Source organism: Cyprinodon tularosa, unplaced genomic scaffold, assembly GCF_016077235.1.
Source record: "Cyprinodon tularosa strain WSP-4 unplaced genomic scaffold, ASM1607723v1 ctg155, whole genome shotgun sequence".
In the NCBI taxonomy this organism is placed as follows: domain Eukaryota; kingdom Metazoa; phylum Chordata; class Actinopteri; order Cyprinodontiformes; family Cyprinodontidae; genus Cyprinodon; species Cyprinodon tularosa.
In genome coordinates, this window is record NW_024038386.1 from 438,649 (window position 1) to 464,562 (window position 25,914).

Consider the following 25,914-nt stretch of genomic DNA (forward strand, 5'->3'; position numbering starts at 1 on the left):
TGGTGCCTGGCTGGCTTACTTTAATTTACTTAGAAATGCAAATGACGATCAGAAAAGATTAATTTCAAACAATGTTTTTCTTTGAAGCGTTCAGAATAAGGCCTTATTCTGGAGTAGAAGCAGATATAATGCCCGTAAGCCCATAAGGAACAATTTAAAGAACTTGATTAAACTCTTAAAAATATGATCTGCGTGAAAGTTGCTTGTTTTGAAGTGCTTTTTTTGGATTTGAAGTGGAGTTTGCTGTTGTGTGTCAGACATTTGGTTGGCCACTTACTAAAAAGGAATCCCTTTCGGCTAAACATGCATAGACGGATTGGTCTCTTCTTATCTCTCCCCATTCCTCTCCCTTACTCTCTGCAAAGGTATCACCATCTTCTGTCATCTTGCTCCTCACTCTGTAGGTTTTCTTCTGGTTTCATCACAACCTTTCTTTAAACTTTAGTGTTTTTCTCCTTTTTGCTCCCATTATTAAGAGATCTGGTTTGACATAAACCATTTCTGCTCACATTTTTCTGCACCACACTTTACACATTTGATCTGCACTAGTGAGAATAGGGCTTCACAGAGGCTTCCCGTCATGTTTGTTCAAGTTTTTCTTGGGTTTTCTAGCAGTTTTTATGTAGTGCCAGAGGTCAATTTGATTTAGGTCAGGACTTTGACTAGGCCATTCTAATTCATGAATATGCTTTTATCTACAGCTCTGACTGTATGTTTATGGTTGTTTTCCTTATAATAATGGATTTAATTTAAGTATATTTCTTCTTATTTAGTAGTTCAGATATCTTTTTCAATTATTGTCCATGTTCACCTTGTTTAGCCTATTTGTTGTTATGTAGCTATTTTGTGCCTTTTATTTTTATCCATTGTAAAAGACTGTAAGGCCCTTGTGTATAAATAGTACTATTTAAACAGATGGATGTATGATTGATTTGTTCAGAGCTTACTCTCTCTCTTTCGTTGTGTTTTTTTTTTTTCTTTAAAGAATTTAGTTTAGACACCACTTGCACACTTTTGTCTCCTCCTGTTTTATACATGTATGGGAAGCAGTGATGCATGCAAAGCTGTATTATCATGCGCTGACTGCAAAGGGGGACAAGACAGGTAATCTCCACGACTCACAGGCTTTTATTCCAACCGGCACAGCCTGCTGCCTGGAATGAAAGGGGACTACTGATTTAAAAGCAGACGGGATCCTTTGTTTCAGGTTCCCAACCATCGTCAGGAGATAATTGGAGCTGGCCTCGTATGACTCAATGTAGCCATGCTAAACAGAGTTCCTGGACCTGAAGCCGCTTTTGTGTAGTGTTGATGCTGTCGTGGATTTTCCTGTTTAATGTAATGACTTAGTGGTTGGGTTGGGGTTTTAGTCAGTCACCTGTCTGGAGATAGTTTTGGCAAACATAATTAGCTTTTTACTGTGTTTTCTTGTTCTGTTCAGCTTTGCTTTGCTGTTGAGGAATTGTGAGACTGCAGCTTCAGATGTGTGCATTTTACCCAGCTGTCTTTTGACCCATTCAGGGGACATAAATCGGATAAATGCCATGTGACACAAGCCACACGCCCGTCTTAAAGCATTTATAGCGGGGTGAGGTCCCATGCCGTCATAACCAATGATTTGGTTACTGATAATACTCAGCCGCATATATCCGGAAACTGTATGGCCTCTAATGAACAGAGATGGATAAGGCTGCTGTCTAAGTCCCTTGTGAGCCAGTCCTGCCGCACTCTGTGTCTGGATGTGATGAGATTTTTTGATGCAAGTGCTGCTATTAGTACAAAGCAGGAAATCCTGTTTTGTATAAAAATGCTCTGGATGATGTAAAGATTGAGCTAAAGGGTAGATGGCATTCCCAGCTTGTCTGTTGCAGTTTAGATGGACCAGACAGAAGTCCGCACCTGACTAGTTTGCTTTAATGATATGCGTCAGTTTCTTTTATCATGTAGGAGCTAAGATTCATCACCTGTTACATCTCTTCTGTCATTTGGCAGCACATTGGTAACAGCGATGTTGCAAGACTTGGCTTGTGGATCCAGTTGCATGAGAGGATACAATCAAAACGCTGTTTAGAGAAGAAATGTTACATCTGTACAGTTGTTCTTCCGCTGCTGCTTTTCCTGATGTGGTGTTTTTTCTTGAGCAGCTCCTACTGTTTTATACAAGAAGGCAAAATATGGGAACTTATTTCATCTCATCTAGGACCCTAGAAAATGGAGACAAACTATATAGTTTTTCTAAGACAGATACCATTAATTAATATTATGCTAATTTGTGCTTCCTTATTTTTTATTTTTTTTGGAGGCCAGATTTTGGAACCAAATTAGTTTTTTCTTTTTCCATTTACATAATATAATGACACAATGATAAAAAAGTCTAAATTTAAATACATTTATAAAAAAAGAAAAAAGAAAAAAAGGACCTAATGCAAGTTTAGCTGAAAATATCGGCCTGCAAATATATCGATCTACCTCTACTAGGAAATTTCTTTTAGATTCTTCCACTTAATGGTTTTTAAACCTCTCTATCTTTCTTAATTCCTTGTTTTCTAAAGTAAACCTGTTCTTCCCCTGGAAAGCTTCCATGACCAGGAAGGTTTCAGATGGTAGGAAAACTTGACATAAGTGATATTACTGAATTACTTCTTTGTGCCGATAGAGGAACATTTTTTTTTCTTTTATGGGTAGGCACTACTCTCTCCTTCTCATTACTCCCACCAGAACAATCCTCAGATCATTCGGGAGTCGATTTGCAGTGGCATGTGTATTTTTACAGCAATCAACGCATGCTGGCAAGTTTTTCCAAAGCAGCTCCCAAAGTGTTAGGGGTCAAACGAGCTCCTAGATGAACATTGAGGCAGGGACTGTGAATCCGGGACCGCAGTGTTTGGTAATAAGCTGTTTCAGGCTGAGCGGGCTGCATTCTTCTACAGTGAGCTCAGAGGACCAACATAAGCAGGGCTATGGAGGAATTTCACATGCTTAGTGTTAACACAACTTTGTCTTTGTTCATGCATTATACAGTGGAGCTCAGCCTGGGTTATGTTTCGTTAGCATGCGTCCATGGAGTTCTGTCGTTTCACATTCATCATGTATGTCCTGGTTTTATCACAGCTGTGTCCCACTTCAGTCTGTCTGCTGACTGAACCTCTCCTCAGCTGCGGTTTCATGATATCGTTGCCCTCTTGCCTTGCTCTGTAGCTGCTCTGGTTGAGGCTGTATCAAAATCGGTCCTAAAGCAAATTTCAGTGATTAATATTTCACTTTTTTGTTGGTTATAATGAATTAAACTACCCAATCTGGCTGTAAGTCATCATAGGCCGTTGGATTTTATAGACAGTATCATAGGACTTGGTACCTCTAACTAAAGACACTTTATATCTGTGATTTATTGAGATAAAAAGTATTAAAGTGATTTGGGTCAATGGCTAACGCTGACATCTTGTCACTTTGGAAATATAAACACTGCTGTGTTTTATTGGGATTACACATGGAAGGATAGCGTACTGAAAGTTGAAAGAAAATTGTTATTATTTAACATTTAACACAAAATTAAACCTCTGTCTGCATCCAGCACATTTCACTCTGGTTCTGCCAAATAAAACTCAGTTCAGAGTGATAAAGTTTTTCAGTGGTGCCCAGATCCAGTCTTTTAGAGCTGCTGTTGTGCACTTTTAAGATGCATTGCCTCACCAACACTCCAGGAATAACTAAGAGGCTGTTTAAGGTGTTCTAAACTAGTTCTTTGTAGCTTTGCATATATTTTAAAGGTCATAACAGACTTTTTCCTTCAGATTTAAAGCCTGAGCGGGACTTTCAGAACCAGTGTTCTCTACATTTTTGTTGTATTGTTTGTTTCATTTCCTAGGGTTCCCATAGCAATTAATTTCTTGATTATTTCCACTCAGGCATAAAGGCAAGATTTGTGAGGGACCTGACCAGTTGTCTTGCACCTGAGCGATGGGTAACTGCAGCTCATTTAGGGGGACTATGACCCTCATGTCTGTTATCTGCCCACTCAGTTAGGATACATGGTTAAACATTTATTGGTGGATTCTTTTTAAATCAGACATTCACCATAACTAAGATGGTTGGAATCATATCATCTGATTCTGTTTGGTCAGGTTTCCTTTCCTGTGTTGGATGTGAAATGTTTTTTTGTTTTTTTTTTATGAGGCACCCTTTGGCCTTGACCTACATATTGCCTACCTTTCCCCACCTCAGTCTATATACACACAGCCCACCCCTCACACATGCTCTCCCACAGACACAGGGAGACACAGGATTTGTCATAGAAAGACAGCAGCAGTCTCCTAACGCAGTCCAGAGATTAAGAGTAAACCACTAATCTCAGTGTGTTTGTGCGTCTGTGTGCTTCCTATTTAAAATGTGGGTTGGTTTAAGCTGGTTCCTGGTTCATCAGTGCTTCCGTCTGTCAATGCAACGGGAATCATGGTGTTTTGTTTCGTGTGGTATCTCAGCCCCGACCGAAAAAAATCTGGAGCAGAGGAAATCGGCCTCTCTGTTTAGGCCTTAAATCTGGTTTGGGAGATCTAGTATTTTAGTTGGCCGTCAGCTTTGCATTAGACTTAAAAAGACCAAGAGCAGAACTGGAAACAAAATACGCTGAGATTTCAGCTTTTCAGCAAAACAGAAAAAAAAAAAAAATAGAAATAAGAAGGTGATTGTGCAGGGATTATTGGGATAGATGTAAAGCAGGAGACAAATACAGTCTGTCTGCTCTTCGTGTGTTATTTTAATGACGAGGGCTGCATGCCTTGGAGACAGCCTGGGGCGCTCAACTCAGTGTTCAGCAGCCAAATTAGACTCAATGCTCAGAAACCATTCAGAGCACAAGGATGGTGGCGTTCACCATGCAGCGCAAACTGCTCTGAGAAGATTCAATAGGGCTGAGTGTGTAGGCATGACAGATAACCTTAGGATGTAGAATATGCATGTTTGTGTGTATTTGATAAGATGTTGAATTCTACATTAATATTCCTTCTTCATCCCAGTGCAGGGGATGAAGAAGTTTAGTTTTTCTAAAGATAAAACATAGAAAAACATACTTAACGGAAAGGTTTTTGCACAAGAAGGGAACACTTGGTTCAACCATTTATCTACCACCTTTGATCATAGAAAATTTTGGAAAACTTTACATTTTCTTCACCTTCGCAATCCTGCATTCCTTTCTGTCAGCCTTTTGCAGGGTTATAGCTCTTATATAGTCATACAATGCTTTACTGATAAAGTGGCAGTAATAAAATATTCTGTGAGGTCAGCAGCATGGATGAAAACTCAAACTAAATTTTCTTGAATCGGAGTACGAGATAAAAATGCAGGAATGGTTTGTGTCAAAAGACTAGTTACTCAAAAGTTTTTTTTTTTCTCTATTTAATGTTTTTTATTAGGGATGCACAATATAATCGGCCCCCTATCGGTTTCAGCCTATATCGGCCTTAAAACTGAATATCGGACATTGGCCACCACACCGATATTTAACCCGATATTTGATCAGCTTCTGAGTTTCTAAAGTCTAAAAAAATAAAATAAAATACTACTTCTTCTTCTTCCTCTAAAACTTCTTTTTTACAGACTTAAAAACTTCTAACGACGAGGGAAAAAATATTGATACATTAAAATATCACAATATCTTCATACGCTGATATATTGCCATTTAAAAACACCATATCAATCTCTTTTACTAATGAAATATTGCTATATGTCATCGTTATGCTACGAAATCCCCCGAAAATTCACAAAATTTTGCCATATTTTTATATGTTGATATATTGACGCGGTATCGATCTATTTTACTAACAAAATCTCACAAGAATTTGCAAAATATCACAAGAGTTTGTAACAGAACGATGAAATTTCACGAGATTTTGAAAGTAAAATAGATCGATACCGCGTTTTTAAAAATCAATTTGATATCAGCATATGAAAATATATTTGAGTATGTTATTTTTCAAAGTGTCAGAAATGGATAACAAAACTGCTATTTTCAATGACTACTTATTTTTCTCCAGCTTTAACATCGGTATCGATATCGGTTATCGGCTACATCGGCCAAAATCCCAATATCGTGCATCCCTATTTTTTATATTTGAGTGTGTTATTTTTCTTTTATGAAATTCATACCTTTAAAAAAAAAGTCTTCTTGGATTGAACTCTTTCTTGTCTGCTTCTTTTATTAATGGAAGTCAGGTGGGTGGCCATGTTTCATACGGTTGTTGCACTCTTCTACTAGACTGGTAGACCAGGCTCACTCAAGCTGTAAACACGACGTATCTGTCCAAAAAGCAACAGGTAGGGCCCAATTTCAAAGGTGGTACCAGCGCAGGTCAAACATGGTCAGTTGAAACGGGCTAGAACCAGGAGAAATGAAGCAACATTTTTTAAGTCTTTAGAGAGCCACTTCACATTGCTCCACTGTGGCCACAATCTTAACAGTTATGATTACAGACATGAGCATTATCGATAATTCTGGACCAATTAGTGACCTATACTGAACTCCCGCCTCCTGTACTGTGATTGGTCTGGAAAGTTCAAGGCTTGCCCAGACTGGGTGGTGTATTAAATATGGTTTCATCTAAATTAGATTGGACTAAATATAGCCAGTCTGGCTGGCCAGGCTACTGTTTTGTATCTTTTTGTGATGTTTAAAGCATGAGTTATGGTTTAACAACACAACTCTGCATTGATCAATGGTGATTTATGGTCCTATCCCGCTTGTTCATCAATGTTCTCCAAAAAAACTCTTAAGCAAGCTTTTGGTTCAGATTGTATTTCAGGATAGATATTAGAGGGGATTGAATATAAATTTAGGACAAAAGTTTTCAGACATGATCATTGATTTTACCTGAATAAAGAGAAGAATGCTGTGAATACCCAAGACATGCCATTAGCTGTGGTCAAATCAGCCTCCAAGAACAGGTGCGTCACACGTGCAGCCATGTATTTGTGTAACGCCGTCTGTCTGAATATGTTGGAGGATCACCACATTTCCTATGGAAATACACGTGCGAGTGACTATCTGGTTGCAGGGAATGAGGAGAGGAATAAATGGTGTGATGTTGTGCCCACAGTCTGTCTCAGTTCTCCGAATGGCAGCTGTCCCACATCTGTTAGTGACACTGCACTCTGGTTTTCAGGGTAGCAGTTGTCCTTGTGATTAGTGCTTCTAAGCCCTCAACATGTTAGAAGGTAGTTTGGTAGTTTCTGTCATTAGTCTCCTTTACACTCCTTGATAAAAGCATAACAGAAAACATGCTATTAAAATCTGCTACATTTAGCTTCATGTCTTTAAGTCAAAGTAGGTAAAAATAAACATTAGGCCATTATTAGGAAGGCAGGATTCATTAAGGTAGTGTGCCGACAGCTTCATACACCTAACATATTTTGCCAGCACTAAGACAAAGTATAAAACATTTTTACTACTTCTAAAACCATGCATTAGTTTTACTAAACCACCTCTCTAGAGAACAGCAGAAAGGTTCATACTGAAACTGACTGATGCTTGGGATGGAACAGAAGTCGTGGGGCTTCTAGTTCCTCTTACATTTGATCCTTAAGCCAATACAGGAAGGAAACAATATAAGGTACCACATACTGTGGTTCTGCTTCAATGCCCTTTGTTTTCTATTGGACGACTCAAACGCAACACATATTGCCGTTTGTTTTTGGCTCCTAAAGAGTGCCTGCTATTTTATTTTTCATTGTTCGCCTTATAGGCTTTTTGCTGATTTAGATGTAATTGAAAAATAATCGCTGGTATTACTCTACATGGCTGTATTGACCCGAGGAAACCCTTGGATTCAAATGTTTAAATTTTCCTGCCAACCAGTTGGGGAGGAAAAAAAAGGTCCATGTATGGCGACAGATGGGTTTGGATATTTTCTGAGAGCGTTCCAGTAATCTCCAGGAGGGGGTGATTAGTTGGTTGCAGTGAGATTTGAGTTTGTGGTGCGGCACGGGCACTTTGTAAACCAGAGTGGTTTTAGGTGGTTGGTGCTCCCTCCCCCTTCTCGTCCCAGCTGCTGTGACCTCCTCTGACTGGGACCTCTGCCAGACGGGTGCCGGTGGATCCAAACCAAAGCCTTACCTGCCTGCAGAATGTCAGAATAAGAGCACATCTGTGTTATTCAAAGCTCTGTTTTATGCAAATGTTTTTTTTTCAAAGCCCTCAAGTGATCACTTCCACCATCTTGGCTAGATGCTTGACTGTTTGAAGTTAACTGATATCCAGTTATCGCTGCCCTATCTACTCCTCGTTGTGTTGCATGCGGGGGATGGTAATCCATTCTTCCCATATGTTAGATAGTGACGGCGGGATTAGGCGGACCCTGCAAGAGGATTAAGGCTTCAGGGTTTGGGTCCCCTTCTATCTGGCCTGCTCTCTAACCATCCCACCCCCTCCACCTGCTTCTTGCCGTCTCCTCGTGCTGTTCAGCTCCTCTCCCACCCTTCTTCCGTCTCCCTTTCCTCCCCCGGGCAAGTATCCAATCTCTGGAGTGTTTTTAGCTGTTGAATAAGGAGGTAGAGGGCAGATTATCAGACAGGTCATTTCTTATTTAATTTTGTACAGTAATGGAAATGTGCGCCGCTTCTGTGAGTTATTTTCTTTACTTAGTGATGTTTTATAGATGTGACTCAGGTGGTGAAATAAAAGGATGGAGAATTTGTCCATTTGCTGCTCCTCTTCCTCCTCGTCACCTCTCTCCATCTCAATTTCTTCTCCTCCTCCTGCTTCTTTTCCTCCAGTGTTGAGGGCTGTAATTGATATGCCAACGGCAATAAATCAGCCCGGCTTTACGGTGGGAACGTTATCTGAACAGACAGGTTCAGCCTCTTTGGAGAGGAGGCTGAGAGTGCAAGTTAGCCAGCTCAGCTCCACTAATGGCTTACCTCTTCCTCAGCCTCTGGATTCTTAACTACATGCAACCACCTCACCTGTCTTAAAAAATGACTCTCAATTTATTTTACAGTTTCCAATTCCTACTGGAATGGTTTCCAGTCCTGTCAGTTGATGGGATGTGCCGATATAAAATCCAATCATCTGGCCTCTTTTTTTTTTTTTTTTTTTTTTACAGCCTACTGTCTCTAAAGCTTTCTCCTTAATTGATAACGGCTGTGGCTTTCCCAATTCGTTGATTCCTCATTCCTGAGGCAGGAGACAGGCTCATGCCCAAATGATTGACATGTTTTCCACTGATGGAGCCAAATATGATTCGCAGCCTTCCTCCAGCGCTCTTCCCAGCATTTTGCTTTAAGCTCTGGAGGGAAGTGAAATTGAAGAGGGTTTTCAGGGATAAGGGCGGAGTGAGAAAACGGGTGAATTTTGAGCTAGAGAAACGCGTTCAAGAAGTGAAGTCAAAATACCCATTTAGAGTGAAATTGATTTTACAGATCTGGATCAAAGTAGTAATTTATTTCTATTCTGTCATGCTAACGAAAGTCTACATCTGTCCGTCCAAATCTACATGAAAAAAACAAAACGACCTAGAATTCTAGAATGGAAAGTCTGGAATTTTGAGTAAAGTGTGTAAACAAGTAGTTTGAGGCTAAATTGGCACCAGGGTGCATTAATAAGGATATTATCAGCTTTGTCCATTTCTATCACCCCCTCAAACCTTTTCAAGGTGTTTAATAATGCATTACTGCACAATAGATAAAAGAAGTCACACACTAGATCCAATTGTCATTAGATTCACACGTGCTTACATCAAGCTATGCCTCGTCTACCTGAAGAAAAATTATAGGGGGGACATGTACATTTTTTTTATCAAGCCATAGCTGGCATACTTTCTTTGCCTCATTGTGTCTTTGCCTATCTTGGAAATGACAAAGGAAAAATGAGGCAGCCGGCCTCCTCACGCGCTGCCACACTTTAAATTGACATCTGCTCTCATGGCGCAGCTCGACTGTACTGTTGAGCGAGAAATTAGTTTTTTTATAGAGCGGCTCGTCACTTTATTGCATCTGCTTGTGCCAAAGAGGCCACGATCTGCGTCAAGTTGTTTTAATCTCACAGAGTGGAGAGTAGGGGTACGGTATATCTGATAATTGCAGCTAAGGCCCTTCTGTCTGCAGTTTTTTTGTTTTTTGCTGAAGTGCCTCATTCTGCAGAGCTCCCCTGATGTTTGCTTCAAGCAATGGTAGAGTTGATTAAAATACTGCTGAAGTCAACTTTGGACACCTATATGGAGCACTCTTCTACCTTTCTGTTCATTTTTTTTTGTACGTTTGTTTGTTTGTTTCCAAATGGGGACTAAGATGTAGAAGGCTCTTCCTGAAGCTTTTATCTTTGTGCCAGCTGAGCTATGGTTTGATACTGCCTGGACCAACCCTGCTGCTTTGTCTGCTCTCTTCCACTCTGGCCTGTTATTTACAGTCTCCAGCAGAGTGACTAATGATAATGAGCACTGCAAAGATTACTCTTACAGAAATGTTTTATTGCTACTGTTATTTCCACTCTGCTTTCTTTTCAAAGTTGACACAGAGTTTTCCTAATTTGTTTTCATCGAAAGGAAAACTACTGATCTAAATTTCAGAACTTGCTGGACTTAAGAGTCACATAGTGGCAGATCTGTGCAGCTGATTACGTATAAACTGCTTGCTTTGCTCCATATGTGACTCATCAGACACACAGGAAGTGGAAAGTGAGTTATCGGCTGTCTTTCCTTGAACTTTTGCTGTGCTGTGATCCTTAATGATCTATATTTGGTGCTGAGATCCCAAACGGTGGATTCTGTTAGGGAGAGTTGTTGGTGTAAATTGAGTTTACAAGTTTTAAACTGGAATTATTTAGTTTAATGTCCAGATTTGCACTGTTAACATTAGGCTAAAACTGTTATCAGCTAGTAGTTAGAAATATTAGTATTTGTATAGCTGCCTACCCACTGAAATTAGGGGGTTAATGCGTGAAACACAGTTTCCTCTAAGAATCGGCATTTGGCTTCTTTCTCACTGGCTAAAAAGCTGGGTCTAATCCCTGCTAGCAAGCTGCATGGCCTCTGTCCCCCTCACTACTGTTTGTCCTGTGGCACCATCACTCCGGGTTAGAGTTGATGTCATCAGTGCGACAGAAATCAGGAAAGTAAACAATGTACCAAAATAGAAGGAAGACATGGCGTAGTAAGTGTGCTTTAAGTTTAGGCTCTTTTGTCCCTCCGAATCTTTCTGACCTGTGGTAAACCATGTTTGTCGAATGCAAACAGAGTTATTTTTGACTGCCATATCAGACACGGCTGGCGAGGTGTGTCGGCGTACGTACATTACGTTCAATGGAATCGTGTAAATAACAGGTCAACCCAGGTCTGGCGCTCCCACTGTATGCCGATCGGAGCCAAACCATTTTAACCTATGTCACTAACCTGCTTTTTTTGCAAGTTAGAAAAGGTTTTGTGGCCAGTGGGAGTTTTCAATGCTTAGTTCTGAATGAGCTCATGTCAGGCTGCATGACTAGCTGGATTCACCTTTTACAACTTGCTTTTGAAAACTCCGTCCAGGAAGACTTCATTTAGATGAAATAAAAGCATAAGGTACAAAGATGAATGGCATTTTGTTATTATTGCCAGTTACCTCTGACTGTACAGAAAAAGACTTCCTTGGTGCAAGAAGGTCCTTGTTTAGAACTCGGACATTCTAACCAAGATTCTAACCTTTTGTGTTTTTCATGCTTTTGCGTGTTCTTCCTATAGTTGTAATAGTTCTCTGAGGGTTCTCTTGCTTTCTCCCATAGCTCCAAAACCATCACTGTAAGGTAAAATAACCATTCAAAAAAGTCTCCTACTGTATAGGCTTGTGCGTGCAATGTTGTTCTTGATCTGTGTATTTCTGCATTGCCCTCTGATGGACTCACAACCTGTTCAGGGTGTGTACAGGCCCAACTATAAACAAATGGGTTTAGACAATGGATAAATGGAGATTTAGAGTATTAACATCCGTCAGTCCTCTCTGTACTTTCTCTATAACATTCCCATACCAAGAAGAAATGCTCCCCGTTTCCCTTTAAAACGGTACATTTTATTTCTGCACAGAGCTCTGACAATATGGTTTAGTGTGCGCTGAGTAAACTATTAAGTGAAATAAATGTTTGCCAAACCTCTGCTCTTCAGTTTTCCATGTTAGCTTTGTAGAGCAGACTGGGACTATAGCGGGGAAGGGAACGGAGCCAGACGCATTACAACATGGGCAGTTTTCAGACTGACAATAAGTGTTTGAAAGAAAAAACAAGACCATTTGCAGGGTTATTATAAGCACTTAAGATAAGACGTATATATTAGCGCCATGTTTAGGAGTAGATCAATACCGTAAGTGTAAGACACTAAAAAGCTTAAGTAAAACATTCATGGCTGAAATAAGTGATGAAATTATTTTGTTCTTTTTTTATTTGATGTACTTAATGCATTTTCCTGGATTCACACAGCCAATGCAACAGATTATCATACATCACAACACATTTTTGGCATCCATGCACCTGTGGTGCATTGTACAAGCCCGCCAGAGCTACATGTGTAATTTCAATATGGAAAAAACGTGTTAATGGCATGATTGTGTTACAGTACAAACCATGACAGGAAACGCTTTAGGCAGACCAAGGATAAATTGCTCGCTGTCAGTGCTACTACAGTTCCCAGTAGCGTTTATTCCTAGAACAAATTTCCAAACGCAGCAATATAACACTGAAAGTTAAGAAATATTAGTAGTTTTAATGTTGTGAGTCCATATCTCATGGCTATACTAAAATAGTGTGTATAGAGCTTTAAATAATGACTCCTGGCTCCCCCACATTCTTTCATTGCTAACGCATTTGCCTTCCAGACTTGATTTATATATATTTTACCAAGGCAAATGTCAATTTGGTGCATTAACTCATTTAGACTGTGCAATCATAAGGATTGTTTTGGCCTCTCTTCTTCCTTGATGCTTAATCAATAACAAATATTTCAGACTCTAACATATTTTTTCTTTTTTGCCTTTCAGGGCTCCTACCTTGTGCCTCTTTGGATGATGTTCCCGATGACTGCTCACAACTCTGAAAACCGGACAGTGGACCAATAGGAGTTTTGATTCCCCTTCCCTGCTCCTTCTCCCTCCCTTAAGCTCTCCTTTCTTATTCTTTAATAGTGGAGGAGGCAAAGACCTAAATCCTGACTTGGATCTAGGTAGCAGAGATTGTTCTCCTTCTCCTTCTTCCTTTCTCCTCCCCCACCCCCCAAGGCCTTGCCTCTGGGCACTTCAGAAATGTGTCCTCTCTCTCGGACTTTAGCCTTCCCTGGCCAGGGGAACTTGCTCCTCCTGTTGGGGGTTATACTCCTCATGGTCCCGTCACTCGCTGGAGGTCAACCCCCAACCTTCAAACGCTTTGCTCCCCCTGACAGTTTTCTTACACATCTGGCAATCCACAACAAAACTGGAGAGGTCTATGTGGGAGCCTTCAACTGGATTTTTAAGCTGTCCAGCAACCTGACTAAACTGCGCAGCCACATGACCGGGCCAGTGTTGGACAATGAAAAATGCTACCCTCCACCCAGTGTCCAGTCTTGTCCTTATGACCTTGCCCAAACCCCCAACGTGAACAAGCTGCTTCTTATAGACTATGCCCAAAACCGCCTCATTGCCTGCGGCAGCACCTCACAGGGCATCTGTCAGTTTTTACGTCTAGATGATCTCTTTAAGCTCGGTGAGCCTCACCACCGTAAGGAACACTACCTTTCCAGTGTGGCAGAGTCGGGGACCATGTCGGGAGTCATCATAAGCTCTCCCCAAAACCCTACTAGCAAGCTGTTTATTGGAACCCCCATTGATGGAAAATCGGAGTACTTCCCAACACTGTCCAGTCGCAAACTGATGAAGAATGAAGAAGACGCAGACATGTTCAGCTTTGTGTATCAGGATGAGTTTGTCTCCTCTCAGCTAAAAATCCCCTCGGACACTCTATCCAAGTTTCCTGCTTTTGACATCTATTATGTGTACAGCTTCAGTAGTGAACAGTTCGTCTACTATCTAACAATGCAGCTAGACACCAAACTGACCTCAACCGACGGCAGTGGGGAGCAGTTCTTCACCTCCAAAATTGTCCGCCTTTGCATGGACGACCCCAAGTTTTACTCTTATGTTGAGTTCCCCATCGGATGCACCAAAGACGGGATAGAGTACCGCCTGCTGCAGGACGCTTTCCTGGCTCGACCAGGCCGGCAGCTTGCAAATTCTTTGGGGATTTCTGAGAATGAAGACATTCTCTTTACGGTTTTCTCTCAGGGTCAGAAAAATCGGGAAAAGCCACCCAAAGAATCTGCAATGTGCCTGTTTACCCTGAGGAAGATAAAGGAGAAGATCAAAGAACGTATTCAGTCCTGCTACAGAGGAGAAGGGAAGCTCTCTTTACCCTGGCTGCTTAATAAGGAGCTCGAGTGCATCAACTCGGTAAGCTCACATTTTTGCCTACAGTTTTTTTTTGTTGACTAGATTAGGACAGGAATTCTGTTCTGACAATGCAAATAAAACTATTAGCATTGATAACACAGATGTAGTAATTGAAACAGTGAGGGGAAAAAATGTGATTCCTGATGCTAAATCTGATTTGCAGTTGTTAAAAACCAACAGTCTCTTGCTAATCTTGTTGATATAGACCAACCATGCAGGAATTTATAGTATTAAGCCCACAAAGCCGTTGCTGCCAATCTCCTGCTGTCTCCCTTTTTTTCTGTTTTTCCTTTCCTTCTTCCTCTTTCCCCCAATAAACTCTTAGAGCGTTGATTCAGTCAGACAGGGGACGTCATTAGCCCAGTCCCCTGGATTTGTAAAATGTCATTCAGTAGAAGCGCCCAGGCACATCCACACTCATCCAAACAGCATGATTCAGTGCACTGCAGTCTAAGATCCTTAGAGGTAGTGCAAGTTGGCCTGTTTTTTTTGTTGTTGTTTTTTTATTAACTGATCCAGAAAGCATGGCCTTGCCTAGTAATACAGAAAACAGCCTCAACATATATAAGCATTAAGTCCTACTGTCTAGTGACATTTCCAGGTGTGTAGTTTGAAAACAGTTTATGCATTCTCTTGAAGAACCAGAACCAGTTAAAGCATTCCCTGTCAGTTACAATACAGGCGTAAATCGCAACTCAACAAGACTTTTAATTAGTTAGTCTTGGAAAACACTCATCTCTTGTGTGAGCTGAGCAAAGGTTTGGTTTCTTCTGATTAAAGTCTGTTTTTTAGTTGCCATGACCTGGGTGACTAAGAATTTGCTCAGGCATCTTCCTGTCAGTCAACAGATTTCTAATTACAGACATCTTAACACAAATGCACACAAAGCTTTCAGCATCTTCTGGAGTAGAATATTTGAAAGAAGTTATTTGTTTGTCTAGATTAGCATAGAGCCACGTGGGGGCATAGATGCTTCTTTTTAAGCTTCAACTGCTTTCTTCTTGCCTTTTTATGTTCATGTTTTTCTTCTCTCTTTGTTGCTTTGATTGTATAGTTTCCATTGTATCTATGTTAAAGGCTATAAAACAGAGGATCTCCTTCATTTTTATTTGATGAAGCAGAGCTGTTGCTGCTTATAGCCAATATGCTTATAGCATATTGGCTATAAGCCTCCTTCTTTGTGGTATGATGCAACTAATGGATAACTCAGAGACACAAGGATAAGAATTTAGTGGCTAAGCTTTTTTTCCCCTAAAGCTTTTCTTCTGAGTACTAATTTTCACTAATTCTTTAAGCAAATACTTCAATATACTTTTATTATAAACAAACTATAAAATAAAAAAAGGAACAAAAATAATAATTTAGGCTATATTTTGTATTTATATTTGTGATAATGGCAGTTAGTATTACCTGTAAAGGCAGGCAATGAGTCTGCTGATTTATTGAATACTGCCTTGATAGGTAAATAAGGGATTCCAAGAGTCTATTGCCATTTGTTTTAATTTTACTGCACCCAACAGTGTTGTGGCAAAGCAATAGTACAACCTCAGGTGTTTCCAATAATGATGATTATGTCTTTGTTTGGGTCTTGTGACTAAATGAGCAGCCAGTAAGTGAGCTCTCAGAAAGTCAACCTTCCAAAACTCTTAGTATTCCAAATTAGTTCTCAATCACTCTCATGACATGTATAGATATCTCCAACCTCTTTAATCTGTTTTACAGGTTTAAGGATTAAGGCATTTTGTATGTAAAACTGCTTAAAAAAAGAAATGTTTATTTTTATTAGATTTTGTTCACTCGTTCTGTGCCACTAAGTTATTGAACCATTTACAAATACATTCATTAAATGCATATGTCTGTCTCTTCCTTTATTCTCTTATCCCTTTCTCCATGGCTTGTTACCATGGTTTCTGTGCCTTCGTTAAGGATTACAGCCACCAACAATTTATCACTCGGACATCCTCTTAAAACCTGCTGTTCCTTCAAAACTGTCATCAATGACGATATAAAGGCTTCACAAAAGAGCTGACTGGCTGACCCCAAGACAGCAGCAGGACCTAAGAGGTCAGCATCAGGTTAATGATGTCTGTTCCAGTGTCCCTTAAAACTGACCTGAAGTCAGCGGCCCAATGCTGACCTAAACCTCAGCCCCAAAGGAGCTCCAGTCCGAGATCATGTTTAGTGTGGGAACAGGGACTGTGCAAAACAACTAAACAAGGACTCAAAACAAAAACAGAATGAAACAAACAGCCAAAGATAGTGGGTACATTAGTTCATAAATGCATCAAAATGCTTATGAGTGTAACCAAAATGCAGCAGTGTTGCAGCATTCCTAATTTGTCCAATTTTCTTTCTGCCTTAGTTTTTTGTTTTAAAATTTAAATCAAGGTTCAATATAAACATATATTAATAAAAGTTTAATCATCTTCCACAAAAGTTCTAGATGTTTAAAAGGGCATAAAAGTTGGTTTTAATAATTTCTTTCAGATGTGAGTTTTCTCCATGGATTTAATTAATTTTTATAACCTTGGTAGTAATACACTGAAATGCTGCATGCACTAAGCTCAGCTTATCCCAAAATGTATTAAAGGGACAGATGGAAAACACACATTAAATAGTGTCAAGGGCGCAGTGCTGGTGACTTTCTATACACTTTATGGAGCCATTCCTGCTGTGTAGCAATGTTATGTTGTTGGTATGACCAACAACATTGGTTTTTAAAGCTTGGACATAACCAAATTTCTGCTGGAAAAAAAATATTTTATTGTTTAAATGTTTTTCTTTAGTTATTAGGAGCAAAGGTGACCCCAGAGTGTCAGAAAAACTGTACCATGAAAGCATTTTTTTTCTTTTACAGTGGCACATTTCAGGTGGCTTTTAGTACCTTTTAATAATATTTTAGCACAGGTAACATCTGTAACTGTAAACATCAGTTACACCATTACCTTAACTCTCAGAAAAGAATGGTAACATTTCTAAATCCTTCTCTAGGATGAAACTGCTAAATTTAACAAAAAAAATACCAAACTGTCTATGTGAACTGTGAAAGTACCAATTTGAAAGAACCAGCTGGAGCACTTATTTGGAAACCAACATGTAATGTGAATCTTTACTTCAGAGCTGATGTTGGAGCAGGTTGTCGTGGTGTACCTTTGGACTCTGAAATTAAAACAACTAAAGTGGCCTGCATGGCATGAAGCAGAGTTCCCTGCTGAGCAACCAGAGGAATTTGGAGGGCTGTTCCACATATGGTTGACCTTACCATGCTGCAGAGGAGAGGTTAGGGCAGGGCTGGTTAGTGGGTGGTGGGCTGGACAGGCATGGACAGCTGTTTACCGCTCAGCCATGACTGATCACCAGGAGCTCCGACAGCCTCCTGTGTGAGGTGTAGATTTGCATTGGAAAATAATTTCTTGCCTCTGGTCATCATCAAGCTGGTGTTTTGTTTACTGACATCTCATCTTTTCTTAGTAAACACAAATCTTCAGGCGCATTAGATTGGTTGCTGATAAAACATGTCTTTCTCAACAAATCACCGACACTCATGTCGAACATTTAGCACCTTAGCTCTGCTACCAGGCTATATTTGTCTCCTGCTGGTGTGTGATATTGTGTGTGTCTTATTTTGTCCCTGAGCTTTATTAGTGGACCCCTGACCTTCTCCCCCGTTTGAGAGTAGATCAATACAAACCATTTCCACAAAAGGAGAATGAGAGGGTGGAGGAGAGTCGCTAAGTTAGGAGTGAGAGAAGGAGAGACATGACGGAAAACATAGGAGGGAGTGCAATGGGAAGGGAAGCAGAAGAGGGACTGAATAGAGGTGAAAGCATGAAAGGATGAACCAGAATTTTGCAGAAACTAAACAAGTGAGGCTGCCAGAACTGGAAAGGAGAGAAAGGTGTGAGATGTGGGTGGAGATAAAAATGTATGAACCAGAGAGTTGGATGCCAGAGAAGCCCGCATAAGAGAGTACAGGAATTTGAAGGATAGCTATCAGGATATGAGTGGGAATACATGTGGGAAAGCTGTGTGAAAAAAAAAATCCAAATCAGTCCTGTAAGAACTAGCTGACTTAGTTGTGTTGATACTGGATGGCAATAAGCCGATTATAAGGTTTGAACTTGATGGAAAATTGAGTTTCTGTCAAAGTTATGTTAATGCATCATTGGCCCTCATCGACACTCAGTTTTATTTCACCATATCTGGTTTATTTCATGTTGACATCATTTTAAAGCTCTTACTTGTTCAGATGTCTAAGGAATAACAAGAAATAAACAGCATAAAGTTAAGGTTTTTTTCGTGCACTGGAAATTGTATGTAAACAATAAAACCCTCCTGGTAGGGCAGGGCGATGGGGCTAAAAATTTTAATCTTGGACGATTATGATTTCAATCGATTTTAATTGAAGTGTTAAAAACGACATGCATGTATTTTAAAATAAGTTTAATTTTTCAAAAATATATTGTGCAAAGTAAGAAATATCTAGCCAACAATAAACATATTCTAAAGCTTTATAAAGCTTTTAGTGTCGTTGTGTCTTGGGCAAGACTGACTTGAAAAAGCACTATATAAGTACAGGCCATTTACCATTTAGACAAATCATTTTTGTTCTTACTGTAGGGACATTTAAGGTGCGGTTGGCAAACAGTCATGATCAGAAATGATGTTACCGTGTTTTTTAGAGCAGTCTATCTAACACAGACCTCATTTGAGGTTATATTAGATCATTCTTTAGGTTAATATTTAGCACATGTGTGCATTAATGCTTGAAGGGGGGCTGCTCTTTCCAAAAACTGGGTCTGTCACTGAATGGGTCATGTGACCCAGAGCGCCACTTAAAGGCAGTAATCTCTCTTTAAAACCAGAGGTAAATAAGCTAAAAGTTATGGTACAGCAACAAAGCAGATTACCGGATCAGACATATTTTTGTTTCTCTGATGTAGGATTTAATCTATAGGGCTGAATGTGGACTTGTTTTATAAATGACTTTATAACTTCTCAGTCTGCTCATCCAAAGTGGTTTGCTATCAGATACCAAAACACAGAGGAAGAAAGTTGAAGTTAGCAACAGTGAAATGCTGCCAGTGGCATTCAGGGGCACTAGACCTGCAAAAAGCAGGTTTAGTGCCCCTAGTGGCTATAGTTACAGAGTTTCTCTAGCAAAAATAATAAAAGCGATTAGAAAGTTCACATTTCCCTGCTGGACTGATTTTGGTCACCAGCTGTATAGTTTCATATCCTATCAAATATATAAAAGTCTAAAAATGTTAACATGGTGTTAAACGGAGCTTAGCCACATCAACACTCAGACTGATCAACCATGTTTTGAAACAATGAATGCCGCATGCATTATTACACAGAGAGACTGTGCATAGCATTCAAAACAATGCTTTAGTTTAAAATTAGGAATTATCAATGACTTTATTATTGGAGAATCACACACAGCGTTGGCCCACTGGATCCTGTCGCTCTGTTTTTATTGCCAGACACCTAAAACTGTTCACTGTTAAAGCTCAGCTGAGTCACAGACTCTGTTGAAACAAAACAAGTAATTGATGGTGAATGTATGCTTGTGGAAACTCATAGGCCAAATGAATAATGAGTAGTTTACTCTTAGTTGTGGTTTGCTTCCCTCAAAGCTGATTAGCATCAGATGTGATCTCTGATTTTTGTTTGGACTACGGCTTGAGCTAAGGATTATTTTTCAAATTGATTCATCTGTCGATTATTGTTTCGATTAAAAATGGAATAGCCAAAGATTGCTTAAAGAAGACTTTTTATAAGATGAAACCAGGTGAAACTCCAACTTTTCCACTTGAGGTGTTCTGCATAGAGCAAATTAACTGAAAAAGTTTTTTGATGTTAAATGCAAAATATTTACTTTTGTTTTTACACTTTTAGTATAATTGCTGTTCAAGGTGGGTTGCTCTGTAAACTAAAGGCTCATTTTACAGTCTCTGTACTCCAGTGAATGATTAATGGATTACTGAATTAGTTGACGATTATTTCAATAATCGATTAGTCACAATTAATCCGATTCATTGTTTCAGCCCTAGTTTGGACCTTAATGAGTTTGGGAGTCGTATGAAAGAGTAATCCTCTCTAGACTTATCTGGAGGAGGAAGAAATCAGGGAAATAACGAAGATTGATATGAGAATGGGGAAATGAAGAAAAGGACTGAGAGGAAAAAAGCTTTGCAAGGGAGGAAAAGAGGAAGCGGCAAACGGCCACGGAGGGAGCAGCAGGCCTTTTACAGTCGGTGTGCTCAGGAAGGAGAGAGGCAATGATTCAGCGGCTGAGAGGAGAGCAGGGCCAGAGGAAGAGTGATGGCCTCAGAACTTATTTCACCGCCGCCGCCAAGAACAGCTTGAGAAAAGGGTGGATGACAGAAAGAGGGAAAGAAGAGGAAAGCGTGATTGAACACCGACTTGTGAACGAATAATATCGGTGTCTCTCACCTGGCCAGTGCTCTGTCCTCTTCAGCCATAAGTCTCTCCATCATGTCAAAGCTTAGAACGTGTGTCAAAGCTCCTCTGACGGGTGTGTGTGCTTCCAGTGTAGGTGCCATACTAATGAGAAGCTCATCTTTGTGTTCCTATGAAATGTTCGAGATTCAGACACCCATAGAACTCTTTTGTTCTGGGGTCACTCTGTAGGGAAAAAAAACACTTTTCTTTCTCAAATATTTTTTCAGTCCAGTAATCAAATGTAAAACGAGCTAATATAACTTTTTGAATATTGGTATTTAGTAGGAAAAGTTAAAGAAAAGTTTCTTTCCAGATGGATCTTTCTTGGGTTTTTCATTGTCTGAATTTACATTTTTCATCTGAATGACAAAAGAAGTCAGAATCCAGAGCTATCAATCAGTTTCAGACCCTTATTGTAATTTGTTCTAACATCATCTTGACAGTAAGGCATTGTTTAGCTGGTCCCTCCCTCCCATTTCAGTTAATATATTCCCTGTTCTGATGGGAAGTGCAACTCCCCGCCATTTTTTCTTCTTGTTCCAAAGGATTACTCAACTGTCAAAGTGTTTTCTCTTGATTGCAAGACGGATGGGAGAGTTTTGAACTTTGGCACAAGTCAGGGCATCAATCAGAGAATCAATCCTAGAGAACCAGTCGCTCTCAAGCCAACATGTTTTTGGGCCGCATGGACCAGCTGTTGTCTGGCCAGCAGTGTCAAAGGTGAGACTTGTAACTAAATCTAAAATCAATAGTTAGGTTGTCTCTTTCTTTTTAAGATTAGATTTTCTTGTTTAAAATTGCCTCCTGTTTGTCCTAATTCTACAATGATTATGTGACATGGCTTGTTAGGGTACAAGCAGTTCAGTTCAGAATAAACTACTTAAATGAAAAATGCTGAGTTATACCCATCACGTTTAGAATATTTCCTTAAATTCAATTAAATCAGATTTGGGTGATGCAACCTATATCCAACCTTGATCCAAAAAACATGAACTGATCTTGTTTGATGGGCAGAAGGTACTGATGCCATGTGGGTAACATGGTTACATGTATCACAAACATTTACATACTTGTTTTTTACTCTTAACAGGTTTTGTTTCTTTAAATTTACTTTAGCATCTAAAATATATGCAGATGTGTTTTAAACGCGCAAACATTTTGCCATGCAAAAACACAGCATGCATTAATACAAAAGTCCTTTGATTGGCTTTACAGTTGTAATTGAGACTATAACAGAAAGGCACATGAATTTTCTAACAGGACCATCTGAATTTTCTGAACTTTTTTAATTCGCTTGCATAATTTTTTTTAACCATATGTCATCAAGAGAATTAACCATGATAAGATTCAATCGGTTATACAGGCAAGCTGCAAAACAAAAAGTATTGTGGTGAGAGTTACTTTGTAGTTTGCTCACCATTGTTTTAGTAAGAGCATTATTGAATGCCAGTATAAATAAGGGCTGAAAGAATTCATTGCATTAATTGTGATAAATTGATTATTGAAATATTCAACTAATTTAGTAACCAATTAGCCGTTAGCTAGAGTCTACATACTCTAACACATGCCATTTGATAAAAAAGCAACCCACTTAGTGCAGTAATTATATAAACATTGTTAAAAATAAATATTAAAAACGTGCATTTAAGATGAAAAGCCTTTTTTGTCTGTGATCATGATACACTGTTTGACTCCTGTTACATGTTCCTAAATGGCAGAATGTAAATTAATAACAGCAGCATCTGCATACATTTGCATGTTTTAGGTATTTAACCATGTTAGTAGTCATTTATATAAAGTGTAAAGAGTGGTCCTTTATATTTTCATACAAAGAAAAAATAACTTGTCAACCTGGTGATGTTTTAGTAAAAACAAGATGCAAGAGTCGCACAATACTAAAACATGGTTTAAACTGTGTAAAATGACAGTTGACTACCCTAGGTTGATTAATTGGCTCTGAAGCTAATCTGCTTTAGTTTATCCAGACCTTAGAGCGGTTAATTTGCTGTCTTAATGCATTTCTGTTGCAGTGTACCTAAAACAGCTTGAATCCATACAAGGGATAGTTTAAAAATGTTTCATGGGGCTTTGTGGACGAGGTGCACAACTACGCTGGTGCACTAGACTAATCCCAATGACACCGAGTTTTTCCCTCTTGCCTTTTCTACGTCTTTGACTGCAATACTGCCCCTGAAACAATCCGTTGAAGCTGCGTGACATTTTCCCACCCAGTCTGAAGACCTTTGAGAGAAAGTAAATTGAACTAATGGATATCTCACTTTTCTTACTCCTCCTGATACCAAAGAACAGTTAGTGCACCTTCAGAGGAGTGTATTTCATAACATTACAGACTCCTGCCTCGAATACATCATTATAGACATTTGTGGAAAGATATATTTTAAAGTGCAGCTTTCACAAACCTTCTGGAAGATATCCTATAGTTAAACTTTTAAGCTTTTTAGGTGTTCTTTTTAAAGCACTAAGGAGTAAAAGTGTTTTTCTTTTTCTTTCACCAAATAACATTATAAAAGACGGGAACACCATGAGTCCTCATTCAGTCACCCAAGGAGATGATGATTACCATTCCACAGCCAAGGCAACCTGGAATTGGCTGTGAGACCATCCTCTAACCTGATTAAATCCATCATTAAGGATATCATGTAATGAGTGTAACGCTCTCGTAGTCTTTTGTAAGACACCATCTTATTTCTCTGGACCTCATCTAAAAGGATATGGCAGCAAATGTGTTTAAGTAATTAAACCAGATTAATTGAGCCAGAGTTGATGAAGAGATAATTGACAGACTAAATGAGTTCAGCAGCGAGACGTCAGTCGAGCGCCGTCCTTTAAAAGTTATTTCAATCTAATGAGTTTGGATCATTTGATATCTGCCGAAGCAATAGCATTTAAAAGTAAAAGCAAAAAATGCTTGAGAAAAAAATCGGGTTTTCTTTCTGGCTGTTCTTCTCACACTTGAGTATCCTTCTCATTATTACAGAACAATAAAAGGCCTTTGGAGAAGATCCCATGCAGACTGTAGGTAGCTGCTTATATTATCTTAACCTCTCTCCCTCTCTGAAGAGTGTTTAGCTTTACAGATTAGCAGCTGTAGCACCTCTCTAATGATGCTAATTGTCAGTGTAATTATGTATTGATCGGTGCTGTGTGTGGGTGGTATGTTGCGTGCATCATTATCAGATGTAATCGGGAAGTGATGTAGTCGTATCGCTCATCTTCTAATTTCCCTTTTAGCTGTTTTGATCTGGTTTCAGATGTTGTTTTTTCTCATGTTCTACTTTCATTTCCTTCGGTATAATCTTAAACCTTTTTTGTAATTTTATCTTGTTAAAATCTCTGTTGCTGCTCGGACTTGAATTTAACTGTGCTGGTAACTAAGCTTCTCTGTTAGAGGTTAACTACTTTGCTCGAAGGCACCATTTATTCCTCCTCTGGTGTCTAATTTTCACTGAGCTGTTGCAAATGTTCATTTTCCAAATAATTTGTATTCATTGGGAAGGGATTATTTCTGTGTTTTGGATATTGTCCGTGCAGTTGGTACATATCCACGCCCCTTTCCACAATTTGAGCCATTAGAGCCATAAATCTCTACAGATTTACTCTTTTATGAAGATCAAAGCAGAGCAGCATATTACTGTGTATATATATATAACTGTAGTTGCTGTGTGTGGCACTGGATCCTCATAGTTTATGATCTTTCTTTAGAGAAACATGGTGATGGCAGCATCATAGTAGGAAAGCAACACTGAACTGACAGTAAGATAGATGGAAGAAAGGTCAAAGTTCAAGCTCTTAGTAGGGAAATACTTTAAAATGTTAATAAACAGCATCATCCTGTTAGACTGGCCTAGTTTAGGTTTACACTCAAACCAAAATGATAAACTGGGGTTAGATTAGATCATTCACGTTCCAATGAACTCTCCTTAATCTTACTGATCTAAAGTTTTTAAGCGTTAAAGAAAGGATTCAAAAATCATCTCTAGATGTGCAAAGCTTTAGAGACTGAGCTCAAAGAAGTTCAGCTTTATCTGTAACCAAAGAGGATTCTAAAAAAGTATTAAGGGGGTAAATGCAATACGCAACTAGTGTTAGCATCACATAATTTACATCGAAAACGAACGGAATTCATTTTAGAATTGTTTTTACGGATGATCATAAACCATAAGTTTTAGGTTACCTAATGCGCAGCAAGACTGTCGGGTCCCAATTGAGCTTAACGGGAAGCCGCAGACCATCCAGGGTTGAAAGTCGCTATTCACAGTCTCGCCTGCCCATTAATATAGTTGTAAAGAAAAATTTGCTCAGTTTTCTGTGCAATAAAACCATTCAGAAAAATTAATGTTGAGCGACTTCAGCTTCTAAATGCATTCCAGATTTTTGCAGAGCAATGCCACTTTCATCGGCTCTTGGTATGACCCGCGGATACTCCGTAGCAATGCCTGCAACACGCTCCAGGAGCTCCTGGTTATTACTAAGCTCTGCTTTATGCCATAAAACAGATGTATCTAAATTGGTACTTCTTTCCGGAGGTAAATCTATTTAGCATAACCCGATGTCAGACATTTTGCAACTCATTTAGGAATGTTCTAGGTTTTTATAATAAATGATTTTTTTTTAGTTCCAGACATTTCTGCTCCCATCACATAAAATACACTGGATGTTTTGTCTGCAACAGGAGAAAACTTTGTAAAGTTCAAGGGGTATGAATCCACTGCATTATTTCTATAGCTCTCCATCTGTCGTGGCCTAAACATGTGGTGACAGCTCTGGGAAGCACCGCTCGGATGACGAGCCAACTCCTGAAGGTTTCCAGGGTCTGCTTGGAGCGCACTCAACACTGACATTACCCCACTGCACCCCATGAATATGAAATGGGTGCAATAATCTCGTTTTGTAAATTATTGATAGGTTAGGATCGCATTACATCCTCTAGAAACTAGTTTTATGCATTCAACATTTACTGTTTCTTCTTTTTCTTATACATTTTAAATCTAGAAC

The 25,914-nt window shown here is 39.3% G+C and overlaps 1 protein-coding gene across 1 annotated transcript in view; it reads left to right on the forward strand.

Moving 5' to 3' along the window:
* Positions 1 to 25,914, forward strand: part of LOC119780114 (plexin-A1-like) — a 241,063-nt gene that overhangs the window by 26,697 nt on the left and 188,452 nt on the right. Inside the window, exon 2 of the mRNA XM_038280016.1 lies at positions 12,988 to 14,430. Coding sequence (XP_038135944.1) covers positions 13,249 to 14,430 — 1,182 coding nt within the window. The 5' untranslated portion in view covers positions 12,988 to 13,248. The remainder of the gene's footprint in view (positions 1 to 12,987; positions 14,431 to 25,914) is intronic.